At 45.8% G+C, this 20,178-nt stretch overlaps 1 protein-coding gene and 1 long non-coding RNA gene across 2 annotated transcripts in view; both read right to left on the bottom strand.

The window, feature by feature from the left end:
- LOC120964309 (uncharacterized) overlaps nucleotides 1–13,796 on the bottom strand; it is a 28,212-nt gene extending 14,416 nt beyond the window's left edge. The window contains exons 1-6 of the mRNA XM_073498810.1: nucleotides 13,656–13,796; nucleotides 12,899–13,308; nucleotides 12,732–12,791; nucleotides 11,704–11,865; nucleotides 10,878–10,917; nucleotides 10,273–10,412 (exon numbers count right to left, since the gene is read on the bottom strand). Coding sequence (XP_073354911.1) covers nucleotides 10,896–10,917; nucleotides 11,704–11,865; nucleotides 12,732–12,791; nucleotides 12,899–13,308; nucleotides 13,656–13,796 — 795 coding nt within the window. The 3' untranslated portion in view covers nucleotides 10,273–10,412; nucleotides 10,878–10,895. The remainder of the gene's footprint in view (nucleotides 1–10,272; nucleotides 10,413–10,877; nucleotides 10,918–11,703; nucleotides 11,866–12,731; nucleotides 12,792–12,898; nucleotides 13,309–13,655) is intronic.
- A 1,637-nt stretch (nucleotides 13,797–15,433) lies between these two features.
- Nucleotides 15,434–17,295, bottom strand: LOC109765302 (uncharacterized). The gene is made up of 2 exons (XR_002233380.4): nucleotides 16,937–17,295; nucleotides 15,434–15,767 (listed from the first exon to the last, which is right to left on the bottom strand). It is a non-coding gene; the product is annotated as an uncharacterized lncRNA (long non-coding RNA).
- Between the last annotated feature and the right edge of the window lie 2,883 nt (nucleotides 17,296–20,178).

Here is a 20,178-nt window from a genome sequence, read left to right on the forward strand (position 1 = left end):
TGGATACCCATATTGGCTCCCACATGTTCCACGATGATCTCATCGGATGAACCACGATGTCGGGGATTCAATCAATCCCGTATACAATTCCCTTTGTCTATCGGCATGTTGCTTGCCCGAGATTCGATCGTCGGTATCCCAATACCTCGTTCAATCTTGTTACCGGTAAGTCTCTTTACTCGTTCCGTAACGCATGATCCCGTGGCTAACTCCTTAGTCACATTGAGCTCATTATGATGATGCATTACCGAGTGGGCCCAGAGATACCTCTCCGTCATACGGAGTGACAAATCCCAGTCTCGATTCGTGCCAACCCAACAGACACTTTCGGAGATACCTGTAGTGCACCTTTATAGCCACCCAGTTACGTTGTCACGTTTGGTACACCCAAAGCATTCCTACGGTATCCGGGAGTTGCACAATCTCATGGTCTAAGAAAATGATACTTGACATTAGAAAAGCTCTAGCAAACGAACTACACGATCTTGTGCTATGCTTAGGATTGGGTCTTGTCCATCACATCATTCTCCTAATGATGTGATCCCGTTATCAATGACATCCAATGTCCATGGTCAGAAAACCATAACCATCTATTGATCAATGAGCTAGTCAACTAGAGGCTTACTAGGGACATGTTGTGGTCTATGTATTCACACATGTATTACGGTTTCCAGTTAATACAATTATAGCATGAACAATAGACAATTATCATGAACAAGGAAATACAATAATAACCATTTTATTATTGCCTCTTGGGCATATTTCCAACAGTTTTTCCGTGGCCAGTGCACGCTCGCGTCGGAGCGCACTTGGTTGGCATCCTACCACCTCCGCGGTGCAGCCCAGACCTGGTACTACGCCCTCGAGCAGGACGAGGGCCGCATGCCCCCTTGGGAGCGCTTCCGTGAGCTCTGCCTCCTTCGCTTTGGGCCTCCGGTTCGCGGGAGCCGCCTGGCGGAGCTCGGCCGCCTTCCCTTCACCTCCACGGTGCAGGACTTCACCGACCGTTTCCAGGCCCTGGCATGCCATGCGTCGGGAGTGACGGCGCAGCAGCGGGCCGACCTCTTTGTGGGTGGACTTCCGGATCACATCCGCGTGGACGTGGAGCTTCGGGGACCCCAGGATCTCCAGTCGGCCATGTACTACGCCCGCGCGTTCGAGCGCCGCGCGGTGGCCATCCAGCAGGAATCACCGTCCCGGGCCGCTGGGTCGCTACCCGGGCCGGATTCCGCGCAGGGTCGGCCTGCGCAGGCTTCTGCGGCACCCCTCGTCGCGACTGCGGCGCGCCCGTTCCGCCGGCTCAACTCAGCCGAGCTACTCGAGCGTCGCCGCCAGGGGTTGTGCTTCAACTGCGACGAGCCCTACACGCCCGGCCATGCCTGCCCATGACTCTTCTACCTGGAGGTTGCAGACTACATTCCGGAGGACGCCGTCGCCACCGACCTGGCCGCCCCAGCTGTCGAGAAGGTGTTTGACGCTGGTTGAGGCGCCTCGAGGAGTTCCGCAAGCGCTTCCCCACCTTACAGCTCGAGGACGAGCTGTTTGTGCAGGCAGGGAGAAGTGTTATGGCCGGTTTAGCTAGGCCCACCGGGTAATCTTAGCCCACAAGTTATCTTAAGTTAATTCTTATGCAAGTTATCTTAGGTTAATTCTTATGTAAGTTGTCTAGGTTATAAATATAGGCTGTAAGACTCTTTTTGGAATTAAGCAATAAGAATATTATTATCCCTATTGCCCGGCTCCCAGAGGAGCCGGAACCCTAGCCGCCTCTAACCCTAGCCGCCGCCGCCATCTCCCTCCGACGCGACAGCGCCCAGCCGCCGGCGCGCCCGATCATCGCCCCGTCCTACTCCATCCTTCCCCTACAACCTACGGAGCAGGTCCGGTAGGATCCCTGGTTCTACCAGAGGGCCTAGAGAGGGGCACTGAAGATGGCATTGCGTTGATGAATGCAGAACAGGGACGATCATCAATGGAGATTACACTTGTTGATCAAAAGGCAGTGATGGAACCCCTTCCCCTGGCATGCGTTTCATACGAGTGATGGCACTTCTTCTTGCATGTTGCGGATCCTCAATGGAGAAGAGAAGGCATCAACCATAAAAACCAAAAAAAATATAAGAATACCAACTAGCTTACCAATGCTTCAATTTTTGGGAAGACTAAAAATATACAGAAAGAAAGAAAATTTGACTGGGTGCTATACCTAAAATAGTCCAACTGGTCACTGAAGAGATGGTCGAAGCTCCAAATTAAGAAAATCACGAAAATGCTCGATCTTAAATCTGAATTATTCTGTTCATTCGACATCATCCACCCCTTTGCTCATCACCCAGAGATTCACAACATCCATAAACAACACCACGGACAATTCGGCAACAACATCCATAAACAGCACCACAGCAAAAAAAAGTAGAACTACCAAAATCAACCCAATAACTAATTAGGCAAAACATTGTAGGAGGCAAACATGTTTATAGCTAACAATAGTTTGCATTCACAGGGACAACCGATCTCTAACTTAGTACCCTATATGGTACAACCATGCATACATTGGTATGAAAGAGAAGAAATTGTTAGGATTTAATTAATCCTATTAATCCCTGCTTTTCTAACCGAGGCGGTTGCCTCACATCCCTTCGGTCGCACCCCTTCAGGGGCTATATATATGTGTAATCCCATCATCAATGAGAACAAGGGTTTACTTTTACATCTTGGTGTTTGTCTCTCGTTCCTCTCTCGATCTCAATTCTAAACACGTTATCAGCACTGTCTCTACCAAGAGCATGACAAGAGCATGACAAGAACGGAAGAACACACCAGAACGAGAGATGAATAATATGGATCGATGGCCTCAGTCAAGAACATGAAGAACGAGAAGAAGAAAAACTCATTCATGTTTGTTCCTTCGATTCAAGAGATGCAGAGGGATGAAGGTACCCTCGAGTTCTTCAAATTCTTCTGTTTACGCACGAACAGGGGCCCTCGATATTGGTGGCAGCGCTAGCGGCCAGCCCTCAATCGCAACGGCGTCAGATGACACCGGAAGCGAACTTCTTCCTCTGTCTGATCCGTGGCAAATGGCCGCCGGTCGTCGCTTCGGCCGTCGCACCGCTGGACGGGGTCACAGCGCCGCTGGAAGAGGCGCGCGTGGCGATCAGCACGCCCATGGACGCGGCCACTGCGACGCAGGACGCGCCTCCCGTGGTGCTCACCACGCCCCTGGGGACGGCCTTGCCGCCGCTGGATGTGCACAGCCGGTGAGCATGGGGTTCGACCCCTGGCTTGTGGCCAGCCCCCGGGCTCCGCCTCCACCCCTCGAGCGTCGTCCGTTTTTGGGCAGAGATGAAGAATTCCGACTCCACCGGTCGGCCGTGGCTGGTGATGGCCGCGGGATCGAGCAGCCGCGCAGGTCTGCGCTTCGGCCGCCCCTTGGTCGCGCCGTCAGCCCTCAGCCCTCATCTGCCTCCGCCAGAGTGCAGGCTCCGTTGTCGTTGTCTCATCTTCTGACGAGGAGGGTTCGTCGGGGCACGCCGGTGATCGCCGGAGATGCGTGGGGGCGCCGCGGCCAAGACCACTGCCGGCGGCACCGATGCAAGGTGTGGATCAGGTTTGGTTGGGATCGATCGATCCCCAACCCTAACCGCCTCCTTTTACTCGGTGCGGCGGCCGTTGGGCCACCAAAGGCCGTGGAGGCCCAGGCCCAGGCGCCTGGGGCGACCTCCGGCTGCCCCTTCCCCCTCCGCTCGGCCGTGGACCGAAATTCATTTTTTTTCTCTCTGTTTTTATTAACAGTATACTATTTACTAGTATTTCATGTCTTGGACCCTGTTAATTACTGCATTTTCTGTTGAGTTTAACATTCCAGAAAATATGTGGTTATTATATGTGGCTTGTTCAATGTGTTTGCTTTTTAGCAATACCTATATATAACATGTCTTATTAGTACAAAAACATTGTTTTGCGGTTGAGATTAAGTTTTCTCGCACAACAACATTGATTTGCGATTGAGAAATATATTTTTTTCTCGCAAAACACTCATTGTGATTGAGATCAATTTCTCTCACAAAATATTAATTCACAACGATGAATTATCTTGCAACTTGATACAAGATCATCTCATTTCATTTGAGGTCTATACAATTCAAGTTTTTCATTTGAACATCAAGTTTGCAACATCATTACTATTCATTTAATAGGGGTGTATTTCTGTTGAGTATGATGTATTCCAGAATGTATGTATCTCCATGTTCACTACATGTCGAGATTAATACGTCTATCTTGCAATTGAGATTTTTTTTATTTCTTGCAAATAAGAATGCAAAATTCAAAGTGATTTCTTCAAATTGATGTGTTGGGATCACAAGGTAGTCATGTAGATCTACCGCCTTCGCAGATTATCAATGACGACTGTTAAAGCCTATATTTTGTCATTATAATTACTTTACGAAGTGCTCTCCCACACATTTTACTAAGTCATGACATAAGGCATTACGGGTGAGTATCTACTGATTTCATCAGATTATACTCTCTAGTGCTGCGAGATCTACTCCATTTTGGAGATTATCTTCAAGGTGTCATATTTAGCAATTTGAGATTCACACTAATGGTTTCAAGATAAATTCTTGAAATACCCATTGATTTTGCTAAGTTCATTAAAACATCAACCATGATGGTCTTTAATTTACTAGTTGTAAATTAATTATCTATGGTTTACCCATAGAGGTAACATATGGCTATAGAGTTTGAGGCATTGACCCTCAATGGCCACCACTGCCCTATCTGGGCCATGGACATCATGATCGCTCTTGTGTCTCGTGGGATAATATGTGCAATCCTGGATTCACCTCTAGTCAGGATCACACCGCTAACAGAAAAATGATGTCTTATATATCATAAGGCATTAGATTCAGATCTCAGTATCTGGTTATTCTGTATCAGCAATCCCTGGGATACAATGAACCTCAAGGGCAAGGTTTGAATCTTACTTCACCCTTTAACCTGACATCACCAGCGGTGACGGGACCCTATGGGCACGGAGAACATGAAGGTTGAATATGCCTCAACTAACATGTTTGAAGACTTCGTCTAGTCTCTCAATCTCCTGAGTGGTCAGTATTTTTTATGTCCATATGTTCTAATAAGAACATAAGTATTGTTGTCATCATATATTGTATCAGCACTTTGGTACAAATTCATTTGTATGTATTCTATATATCTGACAGTGATTTTCTTGAGAATGTTCATGTCTATATATAGATTTCTACGGGGGTCAATCTGATGAAAGATGATATGTGCCATGTGGACATACGCACCACGATACTTAGGGAAGTGAAATGTTTCCACTCTCGTTGAGAGAAAGGAGATATTTTAAAATCGCTAGACGCGATGAGGTATTTGTTGGCTCAACTCGAGTAATATTTACTGTCCCTGTGGGTACTTGAGTAACGTCAGGATGCTTTATTGCTTCCGGTTTTAACTCGTATCCTACTAAACTATGGAGGTATTCGTCAAAATAGTTTCCATAGCGAAACTTATGATGACAACAAAGAGAAACAACTTCTCTTTCACGGATATGGCAAGCACATTCTTTGTGTATCATCTGGATTGTACTACACATACAATACAACCCGTAGCACATGTTGCGTATGAGATAGTTTTCTCCAGAGTGTCTTGTACATGAAAAACTTGGCATACTCGCCTTGGTCATCGAGACATTGGGTTGAAACCGAAACTATCAGCAATTCCAATGGTTTGTGATTATTATGATGCTAAATTCTAACAACATTTGGATTTTGTGTGCACTACAAGTGACACAGGGAAGCTAATTTTAAGGCTCGCACACCTTAATGTCTACGCTGAACCACTCAGACTCCTTGAATGCATCAAGTTGAGGTAAGTGGCTCTTTCCATCCATTGGCTAGACTATTCAGGTATTCCATGGTTCTAAAAGACATATCTACATGATGGTCTTAAGTGTGTGTTTTACTCACATGAAACCATTGGCTCATTATCCTGACATCGATTTCAAGCAAATCGAATGGATAGCATTGCATCATTCTCCTTGAGTGCCTTCTCTATGGCCCTCGAATTAAAGTTTAGCAATTTGTCCTAATGTCTAGACTCAAAATGGTTTGGTAGAATCACATCCAAAGAATTGAGCTCATTGCATGATCTTTACTTTGGAATTGCAACTTACCAACTTTACGTTGGAGTCATGCAGTTTTACACGCTCATGACAGAACTGCATAATATTATTCCCCTCTATCTTTGATATGTGGATATCTACCAAGTATTTCCTATCTGCAGTAATTCGGTTGCATACCGATATCACCACCCGGCATACATCATTGGCCCCTCAACATATAGTTGGGATCTATGTGAGGAATAACTGTATTTCCGTCAATACCTCAAGCCCCTCACATGGGGAGTTATTCAAGGCCAGTATGCTGATTCAATGAGGAACATTTCCAGGCATTAGGGGGAGATTTCAAGTACCATAAAAATGCCAGGAAATTAGTGGAATGTTCAACACATTTCTGCCTCAAATCCACGTACTCAAAGATCTGAACCATGCGTTCAGAAGATTTGCAACACATTGCAAATAATCTGCCGGATTCATTTACTGACTATAAAGGTGTCACACAATCCTACAATCCTGCAAAAGTACGCCTGAAAGAGTGGAGGTACCAGCAAAATCCACTCCACTCCTCGTTCAAAGCAACAGGGGGAGATGTATGGCAGAAGTACATCAGAATTCAGCTTCTCACAAGCAAGGATATCAAGGCCTGTGAATCAGTAAATGCAAGTCAACTTCACGTTGGCAGACACCTAATGGGTAGTATACACCCAGTGGACGGGAAACCTCCACCAACCCAGGTCATAGTGCACACAATGACCGGGACATCGGAATACCCGACTCAGTCGCATTGGGAAATTGCGAGAAGCCACTACAGGTAACGATATTTTCATCAACTATATATTGATATATAGATTCTGGAGAATCATATAACCGGAAGTCTACAATTGTCGACATACATTTCTCAACTAGATTGCAAAACCTTACAAATGATTCAGATCCAAAGACCATGGCCATGGCAAAGTGTGATCAACACTCGGACTGAACTCAAGCAAAGGGTATAATCTAGGTAGAAATGATCTTGCTCAATAATGGGAAGGTATTCATAAGCAATACCTACACCAGTTTTCTTCTGGAAACAGAATTGAGAACAACGAGGTGGTGAAACAAAGAGCAAGTATTGTAGCACAAGGGTTCACGCAGATACCCAACTATTCTCCAGAGGTGGAATCTCTTTCCGATAACTTATATCATTGGCAGTTCAAAATCATCTATCTCTGCGGTTGATAGACGTAGTGATCACATGTCCATGTGGATCACTAGATTCAGACATATATGATTGATTTCCGATGGAATCTCAATTCTGAATCAAAATACAAAATGCAACATACATTGTGTAAAATCGGTAAGCCACCATACGGCTTATTGTTGTCGGTACATATGGTACAACCGACGTAGTGAGATCCTTGTACACAAGGATTACTCCTACAATGATGATTATCCATGTGTTGTGTGTCTGCAATGACGACACATGTAATCATCTAAGTGACGGACTTCAAAATGAAGGATTTGGGTAAACCAAAATACCGCTCGTTACTACAACTTGAGCACCTTCATTCATACATTATGGTATACTATGTTGTCTATATCCAAAATATATTGGAGAATTTCATTGTGGACAAATCTTATCTATCCATAACTCTCATGGTAGTTCATTCTTTAGACATAGAGAAAGATCTATTAGACCGAGAGATGATGGAAATGAGATATTGGGACACAACGTTCCATAATGCCATTGGATCCACCAAACACAATTGGTTGGTACTAAAGAGTATCTTTCGATATCTCCATATCTCCAAGGCATGAAACATCTTGTCCTGGTTTTTCAGTTTCGGAGAAATCTGAACACCAATATCATTGGATACATCGATCAGATCCCCACTATCAGATCGTAGACAAGTTTAGTGTTCCTACTAGGTGTGTTAGCCCTCTCATGAAGAGTCTTCAAATCAGACCTCATGGCTACATTCACCAACCATTATCTCAACGATAATGTGTCTTGTGTTGCCCGGATGCAAACAGGTTACATAATAAGCAATATCACTATATTGCATATCTTGCAAGTCAAATCATGCGACTGATTTGTTCAGCGGGTCTCTACCAACTTCTATGTTTCGGTATGTGACGGCTTTGAATTTTTGCAAGAATCAAGGGGAGTATCTTCCTGAATTGTTCCTGTTCAATGCATCATATTATACTCTTTTTCCCTTCATGAAGGTTTTTAATGAGGTAATATCAACATGAGATCATATGTCATACTTTCTGTTTTCCCCACCGGGGTTTTTAGGAAAGTATATATGACATATTTATTGTCCTCTAAACTCTATGGGTTTTCTCGTATTGAGTTAAAAGAGACAATAACCATTATATGTTGCATCATTTTCTCCTTATTTTTCCCACTGGGTTTGAAGGAGTTTTAGCAACATATGGAACACCTATCTCCTCATATTTTTCCCACAGGGTTTTTGGAGGAGCTTCTCAAGATGATGATACTTACACTAACAAGCATGGATTAGGGGGAGTGTTAGGATTTAATTAATCCTATTAATCCCTGCTTTTCTAACCGAGGCGGTTGCCTCACATCCCTTCGGTCGCACCCCTTCAGGGGCTATATATATGTGTAATCTCATCATCAATGAGAACAAGGGTTTACTTTTACATCTTGGTGTTTGTCTCTCTCCTCTCTCGATCTCAATTCTAAACAGAAATCATTACATAAGAGAGAGAAGAAATCCTAACCAGACTAAATCAAGGACCAACAATAAACAATAAAAGTTCAAGAAAAACTTATATGCAATAAAGGTACAAGAGAGAAGAATTCTGTACATAAGACATATATAAACACCGGAGCATAAATAAGCAACGCCTTTAAATACAAATAAAAAGGGTTTGGTGTTCATTGCATAGTGTGCTCAGATTCGTCTTTCCTCGATCATATAACCTACCCCCGTCATGTCTTATCACCAGATGAATTTGTTTACACAATGGAGCTGCCCTGGTTATCACTCAACAAGAATGACCATCCAAGGACAGATCAATAGGTATCACAGGATCAAAAAGGATTCTAGAGACAACAGGGAGGATCTAACTTGATACCCATAGGTCCCTCGATTGCTCAAAGGCACACTTATTTCAGCCACAGTTAATCATCATCGCCCTAGCACGAACGCCACTGATCAATTGAGCAAATCCAGGCGGCGTGAGGAGCTCCTAAGGTTAGGGTTCAGGTTGAGGGGGCGCAGAGGAGGAGGAGGAGGGACGAGCGAGTACGGGAGGACGCGGCGGCTAGGTCTCCGTCATAGGAGCGCCCCCCCCCCCCCTTTTATACCCCACCTACGCGAAATGACTGAAATGCCCTCGGTGGGGCAGGCAAATTACGCGCGGTGGCACGACCGGGGCGAAACTATTCATCGTTAGAGTGCCGGGTTTTGATCCGGCGGACGAGATCATCCGGAGGCGAGATCAAACGACCAAAAACGCATCAAGAGATCGATCCGACGGCCGAGAATTGCTAAACTCTGTGGAGCCTCGGTGGGTGCTTCGTTTCTTCTTCTTCGATGGAAAAAAGGGTTCAGGGTTCATTGCATAGTGGGCTCAGATTCGCCTTTCCTCAATCATATAACCTACCCCTATCATCTCTTATCACGAGATCAATCAATCTGTTTATATAGTGGAGCTGCCCTGGTTATCACTCAACAAGAATGACCATCCAAGGACAGAACAACAAGTATCACATGATCAAAAAGGATTCTAGAGACAAGAGGGAGGATCCAACCTGATCCGCACAGGTGCCACGATTGCTCAAAGGCACACTTATTTCAGCCACGATTAATCATCATTGCCCTACCATGAACGCCACTAACCATTCTAGCAAATTCAACAGCATAGCTATAGGACCAGGGCATCCACATGTAAACCAGAGCATCACATGAGCTCCTATGATAGCAACTAAAACATGAACAGCAGCCTGCAAACCCTAAAATAGCATGGATCCACAACTACAGAGCTCAAATAAGGAACCGATGCATGAGTAGGGCATAGAGCATCAACCAAATGAGCACCACATCAATATAGCCACGGCCATGTCCCATTCAGTAGCCGAAGCAGAGGAACAGGAGGAAGATGGGGCTCACTAAGGGAGGTTGTAGCCGAGGCAGTACTCAGTGCGCGCCGGGGTTGTGCCTGAACACCATCCAACCGGCAAGGAACCGTGTCGGAGTTGCGCCTTGCACCGTCCCGCCGACGAGCACGAACGCATCAGACAACCAAGTGACTGTGTGCACGGAATACATGTCAAACAACATGAACAATCAGATATGCTATCACAACAGGCCAATAAAACATCTAGTATAACAAATCAATGTAATCGAGGCGGGGCTAGGCAATACAGAAAGCAATGCATACTTGATAGACCGGTTTATCTATCACTGGAACTGTAGAGTATTTAGATGACTGCTAATAATAGTATGTCACTGCAGATATATTTGTAAGTCAAATGGAATGTGTTTTGTTAAAAACCCAATTAATGGCATGATTTTGATAAAGCCACAGGACGCTACAGGGTTAAAGGATAGTTTTCATCAAGAATATGCGCATTGGGATCCACACACATGTTAGTAAATCAAGAAACTACATATGTTCCTATTTGGAGGCACCCATTCGTATTGCAAGCAAGACACTGAACAACAATAACAAGGATCTGCAGTAGAGTAGGACCGATTAATGGCTTAGGATATACCTCGTGTGTCGGTGAACCTTAGATCTGAAAGCTCGTGCACCTGTCGAACAGAATGATTATTAAGAGAAGGATTTCAAAGTAACAGTACCTGACAGAATGACTTTTAAGCAACCAGGTACATAACAAACACAATGAATGTCTACATAGTACCCCATCTCTCTGAATACTGAATACATGCAGGCTCATTTTGAAGTACATTTTAGGAGCAATGGAAAACCAGGAAAATAGAAACAACTAACAATGAAACTAAGAACTAAATATTGCACGCCGTCGAGACCAATCTGCGGTGCAACATCTACCGCAGGAGAAGGACATCAGGGTCAATCAGGCAACTATGTAAGGGCACTACCGGACAGTTCAGAACTTCAGGAGGTGCTTACTCTATTATCGATATAGCGATGCATCTTGTTAGAATTAGCAAATAAATGTATATGCTAGCAGTTGGTATTCCCAGGGAGAAAATAAACAACCCGTCACTGAATTATGCTTATATAGTCAGCCATGAATAAACTACACGTGCACCGCAAGATCAAACCAACCATGTGCAATCAGAGAGAAGTAACAGACTGTCCTTTTATCTTATATATCTTATATGGAAGTCTGCCATGCTGATGCTGTTTATGTAATCAGTACAGTATCACATATCAATCTATTTTTTTATGTCCCTACAAATTTGGTTAGACGAACTACACAGCAGAAGCAGTTTTAGCTAACATAAGAATACACCATCATTAGCTATACAGGTGTACAAAACCTCGATAATTAAAACATCGCCATTTTTCTCTAGTTTACAACATAACTATATTACTGAGCATGATTTGCTCACCTGATATAGATCACAAACAGGTCCCAATATACTTGAGGCAAGCTGATGAACATGCCCTGAGCTCCCAGCAGCTTGACATGCGTCATCCGCTTTTCACATGTGTAACCAATGGGCAGACCATCCTGTAGATGCATGATTGCACAACAGAACCTTGAAAACAGCCTAGTAAACCAAAGAATGAGTGAAAGATAAGAAGCATGATATATTGCAATTGTTGGATTAATATATTGGAAATTAAGAAGCATGATAGTCAGAGCAGACTATATCACATATTATAGCAAGAATATGCAACTACTGTTGAATAAAAACAAACTAAAACTATTATTGTTTCCAAATCTATTAGTTTGGAAATCAATTGCATCGTGGGTCATGTAAACAGAGAAGCAAATGTGAAATTTAGATGTGGTTCAAAATATTTTAGTGGTCCCATCCATAGTAAAAAAAAAGACATTTTGGGACTAACATACATGTGGCTAATGCACGAATATCATGCATGTTGGGCTAACAATATTCTGAATCAATATCCGCACACCATTTATCACATGTCCTGATTTATGAGGCTGAACTAAAGAGATAACAGATATTACTAATGGGGTCATTTTAATCACTATAATTGTCATTTGCCCCAAAAAATAGTTGAAAATATCCTATATGCCACTGGGTGTCGTGTGATGTAAACTAAAATTCAGACAAAAATATATAACACTAACTTAGGCAAAAAGCACTCTGTCATCCCTTTCTTTCTGTGCCCGTCGACCAATCAAATGATGGCACAAAGTGAAACCAAACAGAAGGAAAGGAGAGGGGTCACTCTACTCCCAGCGAATTTGTCCATATGCACAAATATAAATCATGCCCACTAATTTGTCCATATGCACACATATAAAACAAACTGAGGAGTTATGAGCAGGAGTAAACAAAAGACTACCAATCACTCTAGCAGATGGAGCCATCCCACTATATCCTCTCAGACCATGACACCTCTCGGAGCATAGTCGAAGACAAATCTCCAGAGGTTGAAGACAAACCTTTCTAGGAGAATTTGACCACCGCAACACCTATCCTTGCAACCAACCGCGAGCAGCAACCTAAATAACAATAGATCAAGCCGCAAGTCAGCCTTGGAGAGAGAGAGAGCGTGTGTGTGTGAGGGAGGGGGGGTGTGTGTGAGGGAGGGAGAGAAAAGGAAAGGAACCTGCGGGGCCGTCGCCACCGATGCACCGACGGGGGATGTGCCGCTCCCGACCGGCCCTGCAGACCGACGGCTCGGAGGAATCGACCCCCCAAGGGGCGAATCCACTGGCCACGGGAGAGAAGGTGATTGGGAGAGGGTGGGGGCCGGTAGGGATGGGAAAGGGTGGGGGCCGGCAGGGATGGGGAGAGGGCGGCGGTGCGGTGGCGGTGGTGGTGGACGACGGCGACGACGCCGGCTGGCTCGGAGGAATCGACCCCCCAAGGGGCTCCCCACTGGCCACGGGAGAGAAGGTGAGGGCCGGCGGGGATGGGGAGGGGGTGGGGGCGCGGTGGCGGTGGTGGTGGATGACGGCGACGACGGCGGGGGTCTGGCGGGCTGGACGAAGGAGACGGCGGCGGCGTGGGGAGCAGCTAGGGTTAGGGTTCGGGGGGAGGAGGCGCAGAGGAGGAGGAGGGACGAGCGAGTGCGGGAGGAGGCGGCGGCTAGGTCTCCGTCACAGGAGCGCCCCCCCCCCTTTATACCCCACCTACGCGAAAAAATGACTGAAATGCCCTCGGTAGGGCAGGCAAATTACGTGCGGTGGCACGACCGGGGCGAAACTATCCATCGCTAGAGCGCCGAGTTTCGATCCAACGGACGAGATCGACCGAGGGCACGATCCGACGGCCGAAAACGCATCAGGAACGAGATCGGACGGCCGAGAGTCGCTAAGCTCTAAGGAGGCTCGGTGCTACCGCGGTCTCTTATTTCTGGATACTGGGAGTGGAGCGGCGCACAATGCAATTTTGCGGAGCAGCATAAGAGCAACTCTAGCAGACCCCGCAAAACACGCAAACCCGCAAAATTCAGGCGAGTATGCGGGCTCGGCCCATTTTTCCGGCCAGAACAGAGCCCGCATACTCGCCCGGCCCGCAAAATCTTTTGCCGCGGCCCGCAAACCGCTCGCCCCGACCGCTATAACCGCGGTTCTGCGACTCGTTTGAGGGTCCAAACCCTATTTCTCGCCGCCGCCAAGCCATGTGATTCCCCTTCCCCCTCTCCACATTTCTCGCCGCCGGCGACCACCCGCCCCGCCTCCAGCCGCCATGTGGGGCCGAATGTGGAGCTCCGGACGCGGCTCCGGCAGCAGATCCGGCGGCGGAAGGGAACCGGAGCACGAGCGGCGCGTCCGGTCCGACGACGCGAGGAAGCACGGGGCCCGGAAGTGGACCAACCGCGGCCTGTCGCCGCCGGCGAGCTTCCAGCAGAGCGAGACGGCGGAGTACGACCGTCGGCGCGCGTCCTTCTCCTCCGCGAGGTCCTCGTACGCCGGGAGCTCCTCCTCCTCCGGCACGGGCCTTCTCCCCGTGAAGAGGAAGTGGTCGGAGGACGAGGAGGAGCCGGACGCGTTCGCCTTCGTCCCCATGAAGGAGGAGCCCGAGGAGACCGCTCCGCTCGGCCGCCGCGGAGTCATCGGGCCGGAAGACTACGTCGACGCCGTTGTGGCCGCCATCATCGAGCGGAGCGTGCGCGAGGAGGCGGAGCGCCAGCGCCACGCCAAGGAGTTCGAAGCCCTCCAGTGGCGGGAGGCGGTCGCCGCCAAGGAGAAGGCCGAGGAGTGGCGCCGCATCGGCGCGGAGCAGGCGGCGAAGTACGTCGACCTGTGCAGCTCCGGCGAGGAGGATTGAGCGTCCGGCTCCTCCACGGCGTCGTCCATTTGCCGCACCTCGCCGCCGTCAGATCCGACCCCTCTAGTACTAGTTTAACGTAGTATATAGTATAACTATGCTTGTAGTTTGTTGATCATGTGATGAACTATGTAGTATGTGATGAACTATGTTTGTGCAATTTCCCCCGCGAAAGTGTTTTTTCAAATTATGCAGGTTTAGATACGGTTTCTGTTCGGCCGAGCTAGTTTTCGACCCGCAAACGCGATCTTCGTGGAACCGCAAACGCGTTTTGAGGGTCAAATTTTTGCGGGGTGTGACTGACTAGTATAGAATCTAATCTTCCAGTGCAAAAATAGAAAAAGCGATCTGAGCCATTGGATTCGAGATCAATGGTACAGATTCTGGTGGATGTGTAAGTTCCCACTTAATGTGCATTTCACGAAAAACCCCTCTAACAATTGGTATAAAATGTGACTTTTACAGTAACAACCTCAAATCACTCATCCATTTCCAAGTGAGCACATCGTTGATGCCATCCCCCAGAAGCATGTCAATATTTGAGTACATGAGAAAGTTCTCTCTAAAATAAAATAAAAACTAAATGTACATTTCTGATTCATATACAAAAGAGGTAAGTGTACAGGTCAAACTGAATTTTCCAAAATAGAACACAATAGAAAGATATGGCGGAAAGAAAGATATGGCGGAAAGGCAAAAATTACAATACTCCAGACTCAGTAAGCACCCTCTGAACTTACAAAAGATACTTGACAGTCTTGTTGCTTGATCTTCACAATAAAGCAACAGAAAATGGATGCAATGATCGAAATGATGAAAGTAAAATAAAATGACCATATATCTGGACAAATGTAGAGGAGTCCAGCAATTAAACAAGAAAACTACTAATTTCATTTATACAAATTGTGCAGCACTAAATTAAAGTCAGCTTATCCTCTGGTAATAAGCACATCTGAATAGGACGGTGAAAATGAATTTAACCAAGGTATTCTATTTCTGGTCCACTCTAATCCACATACATGCAAAGCGAATGATTAACATAATAAGACAATTTATAGTACATGACCGACAACAAAGGAATTAAACTATCGTGCAAACAAATGAGTTTCACTCCTGCAGCTGTATGCAAGGGAAGCCTCTGCTAAGCGGTTCTTCTCTCCATATGTACTCCTGATGCTTCTGGTTGTCAGAGCATCATCCATCTACAAATGAAGAACAATTATGTAGTTCACATCAGAAGACAAGAAATTGAAAATAATTATGTTTTTTGGTGGGCTAAATGATTGTAAGGGAGAAAAACAGAGCAAGCTGATATGTTGTACTTAGGTGACTAGCATGAAAAATAAGTAAAATTGTCAGAACTGAAACATTGACCAAAGTGCTACATCCTTTGCAAGTGAAATACCAACATCGGTCGAGTAACTCAAAAGAATTACCTTCAGCAGTGGTGTAATGCTTAAAAAGTATTTATAAATTATAATACAAATTTCTAGGCTTGAACAACAGTTCATGTCCTAATCATGTGTGTGTTCCACAATTAAGAATGGATGCTAAGTTCTTTTGCTAACCCGTAGATGAGGAAAAAGTAGCATCTCACCATAAATGATATAGGAGCCTGGTTAGTGTGCTGCATCACATAAACGTGTGGCAGAACAGTGAAGAGAAAAGCACAAGAATGCCATATGGCAAAATATATTCACAGCTCATACATCCCAATAAGACTAATTGTTTGTCAGAATTAGAACATCAACGAGAATTTTCACCAGAGTAATAACATTAATTGTACTTGACCAAGATCAAGACTTGACTAATAAAAGTGGATGAGTATCGTATTATGTGAAGTATTGGTAGGTACATATTAGCTTTCTGCATAGAAAATCAAGTGTTTGGGCCTTATTTAAGATGGTTAAAGGAGATGGTTATGATGGCCATTTTTACTTTGTGTAATCTTCAGACCGATGTGTTTTTGGATACAATATCAGAGCTTCTTTTTGAAGAAAAAGAGAGCTCCCCTCTCTGATTTCTTTTGTATGAAACGAATGTCTTTCTACCGAGATGGGAAAAAACACCAAAAGAACTCTATAAGTGTTTCAGTTTATTTAGCCCCTAGACTGGGCAATCTCATATTTGCATCACTTCGGCTGATTGGAAAGCAGTCTAGCAGCGATACGCCAAGCTTGTCATCAGCCAGTAGCAATATACATTATTACCACAACTAAGTCATGCTCTAATCAACGTGCTATTGCTGGATCCGGAACGTATAGATCAAGCATAGACACCCAGATAGCAAGTTAACAATTAAAACTCCAAAAAATGTTGATAAAATAGGAATCCAACGAACATAAGCTTCATCTCAGAACGAATCCCTCACCGTCGGGGTTGAGGAAGAAGACCTGGCACGTGCGGCCGTCGAGCAGAGTCATCTCGAACACGTCCGTGCTGCGGGTCTCCGCCCAGTCACCAACCCGCCGTAGAGCACGGTGAAGGTCAGGTGGTGCTCCTGTGGAGGAGACCATGTCGGAGGTGGCTAGGCCCTGGACGATGACGTGGAGCGCGACGTCGGGTGCCCAGGATGTGCGAGATCGCCGGATGATGTGGATCCAGATGGCCTAGGTGGCGGAGTAGTTGGGGGAGAGGCCACGCACGTCGGCGGCCTCCCGCCGGATCTGGATTGCCGCCGCAGTCAGCAAAGAAAAGGGAGACGTGCGAGAGGGTTTAGATGTTTGCACAGAATTAATCAGAATCGGGGGACCTTTTTGCACAACATTTTGTGACAGTGAGTACAGTCTGATCAGAAATCCGACACCCACAATATGTGCCATCGATTTCTGATCCGACGGCCCATGTTACTTTTTTCTATTTTTGCACCGAAAGCTCGGATTCTATACTATTCCCTCCCTGATCAGGAGAGCGCTTCGTGCGAGGATCGGAGCGGAGCGACTGGTTTTTCTAAAGTAGAGGATTGCCGAACAGGCCCGTTGCAATGAACATCACACACCTCCCGCAGGGCCGAGCACCTGCAATTTGCATTCGGATTACCATTAGCTTTTTTCTTTATAATAAAGGACATTTTTGTTGGGGCATTTGTGGCATATCTCCTATACTAAAACTGACAAAATTGCTCACCATCCTACTTTATCAATTTTTATATGACTTAACTAGTAGTTACCGGCCTCTCGATTCGTGCTACCTCTTGAGCACTGCGTTGGTTTTCCCTTGAAAAGAAAAGGGTGATGCAGCAAAGTAGCGTAAGTATTTCCCTCAGTTTTGAGAACCGAGGTATCAATCCAGTAGGAGGCTACGCCCGAGTCCCTCACACCTACACAAACAAATACATCCTCGCAACCAACGCGATAAGGGGTTGTCAATCCCTACACGGTCACTTACGAGAGTGAGATCTGATAGATATGATAGGATAATTTTTTTGCTATTTTTATGATAAAGATGCAAAGTAAAATAAAAGCAAAATAAAAACGGCGCCAGAAATAGCTTGTTGTCGGGAGATTAATATGATGGAAAATAGACCCGGAGGCCATAGGTTTCACTAGTGGCTTCTCTCAAGAGCATAAGTATTTTACGGTGGGTGAACAAATTACTGTTGAGCAATTGACAGAATTGAGCATAGTTATGAGAATATCTAGGTAAGATCATGTATATAGGCATCACGTCCGAGACAAGTAGACCGACTCCCGCCTGCATCTACTACTATTACTCCACACATCGACCGCTATCCAGCATGCATCTAGAATATTAAGTTCATAAGAACAGAGTAACGCCTTAAGCAAGATGACATGATGTAGAGGGATAAACTCATGCAATATGATATAAACCCCATCTTGTTATCCTCGATGGCAACAATACTATACGTGCCTTGCTGCCCCTACTGTCACTGGAAAAGGACACCGCAAGATTGAACCCAAAGCTAACACTTCTCCCATTGCAAGAAAGATCAATCTAGTAGGCCAAACCAAACTGATAATTCGAAGAGACTTGCAAATATAACCAATCATACATAAAAGAATTCAGAAGATTCAAATATTGTTCATAGATAAACTTGATCGTAAACCCAAAATTCATCGGTCTCAACAAACACACCGCTAAAGAAGATTACATCGAATAGATCTCCACAAGAGAGGGGGAGAACATTGTATTGAGATCCAAAAAGAGAGAAGAAGCCATCTAGCTAATAACTATGGACCCGAAGGTCTGAGGTAAACTACTCACACTTCATCGGAGAGGCTATGGTGTTGACGTAGAAGCCCTCCGTGATCGATGCCCCCTCCGGCCGAGCTCCGGAACAGGCCCCAAGATGGGATCTCACGGGTACACAAGATTGCGACAGTGGAATTAGGTTTTTGGCTCCGTATCTGGTAGTTTGGGGGTACATAGGTATATATAGGAGGAAGGAGTACGTCGGTGGAGCAACGTGGGGCCCATGAGGGTGGAGGGTGTTGGAAATATGCCCTAGAGGCAATAATAAAATGGTTATTATTGTATTTCCTTGTTCATGATAATTGTCTATTGTTCATGCTATAATTGTATTAACTGGAAACCGTAATACATGTGTGAATACATAGACCACAACATGTCCCTAGTAAGCCTCTAGTTGACTAGCCCGTTGATCAATAGATGGATATGGTTTCCTGACCATGGACATTGGATGTCATTGATAACAGGATCACATCATTAGGAGAATGATGTGATGGACAAGACCCAATCCTAAGCATAGCACAAGATCGTGTAGTTCGTTTGCTAAGAGCTTTTCTAATGTCAAGTATCGTTTCCTTAGACCATGAGATTGTGCAACTCCCGGATACTGTAGGAATGCTTTGGGTGTACCAAACGTCACAACGTAACTGGGTGGCTAAAAGGTGCACTACAGGTATCTCCGAAAGTGTCTGTTAGGTTGGCACGAATCGAGACTGGGATTTGTCACTCCGTATGACGGAGAGGTATCTCTGGGCCCACTCAGTAATGCATCATCATAATGAGCTCAATGTGACTAATGAGTTAGCCACGGGATCATGCGTTACGGAACGAGTAAAGAGACTTGCCGGTAATGAGATTGAACGAGGTATTGGGATACCGACGATCGAATCTCGGGCAAGTAACATACCGATAGACAAAGGGAATTGTATATGGGATTGATTGAATCCCCGACATTGTGGTTCCTCCGATGAGATCATCGTGGAACATGTGGGAGCCAAAATGGGTATCCAGATCCCGCTATTTGTTATTGGCCGGAGAGGTGTCTCGGTCATGTCTGCATGGTTCCCGAACCCGTAGGGTCTACACACTTAAGGTTCGGTGATGCTAGAGTTGTTATGGGAAATAGTATGTGGTTACCGAAGGTTGTTCGGAGTCCCGGATGAGATCCAGGACATGACGAGGAGCTCCGGAATGGTCCGGGGGTGAAGATCGGTATATTGGACTAAGGGTATTGGAGTCCGGAATTGTTCCGGGGGTACCAGGCTATGGCCAGCATGTCCGAAAGGGGTTTCGGAGGCCCCGACAAGCGTTGGGGGGCCTTATGGGCCAAGCGGAAGGGGAAAACCAGCCCACTAAGGGGCTGTGCGCCCCTCCCAACCCCTCTCACGTAACCAGGAGAGGTGG

Source organism: Aegilops tauschii, chromosome 5 (genome assembly GCF_002575655.3).
Source record: "Aegilops tauschii subsp. strangulata cultivar AL8/78 chromosome 5, Aet v6.0, whole genome shotgun sequence".
Taxonomy (NCBI): Eukaryota; Viridiplantae; Streptophyta; class Magnoliopsida; order Poales; family Poaceae; genus Aegilops; species Aegilops tauschii.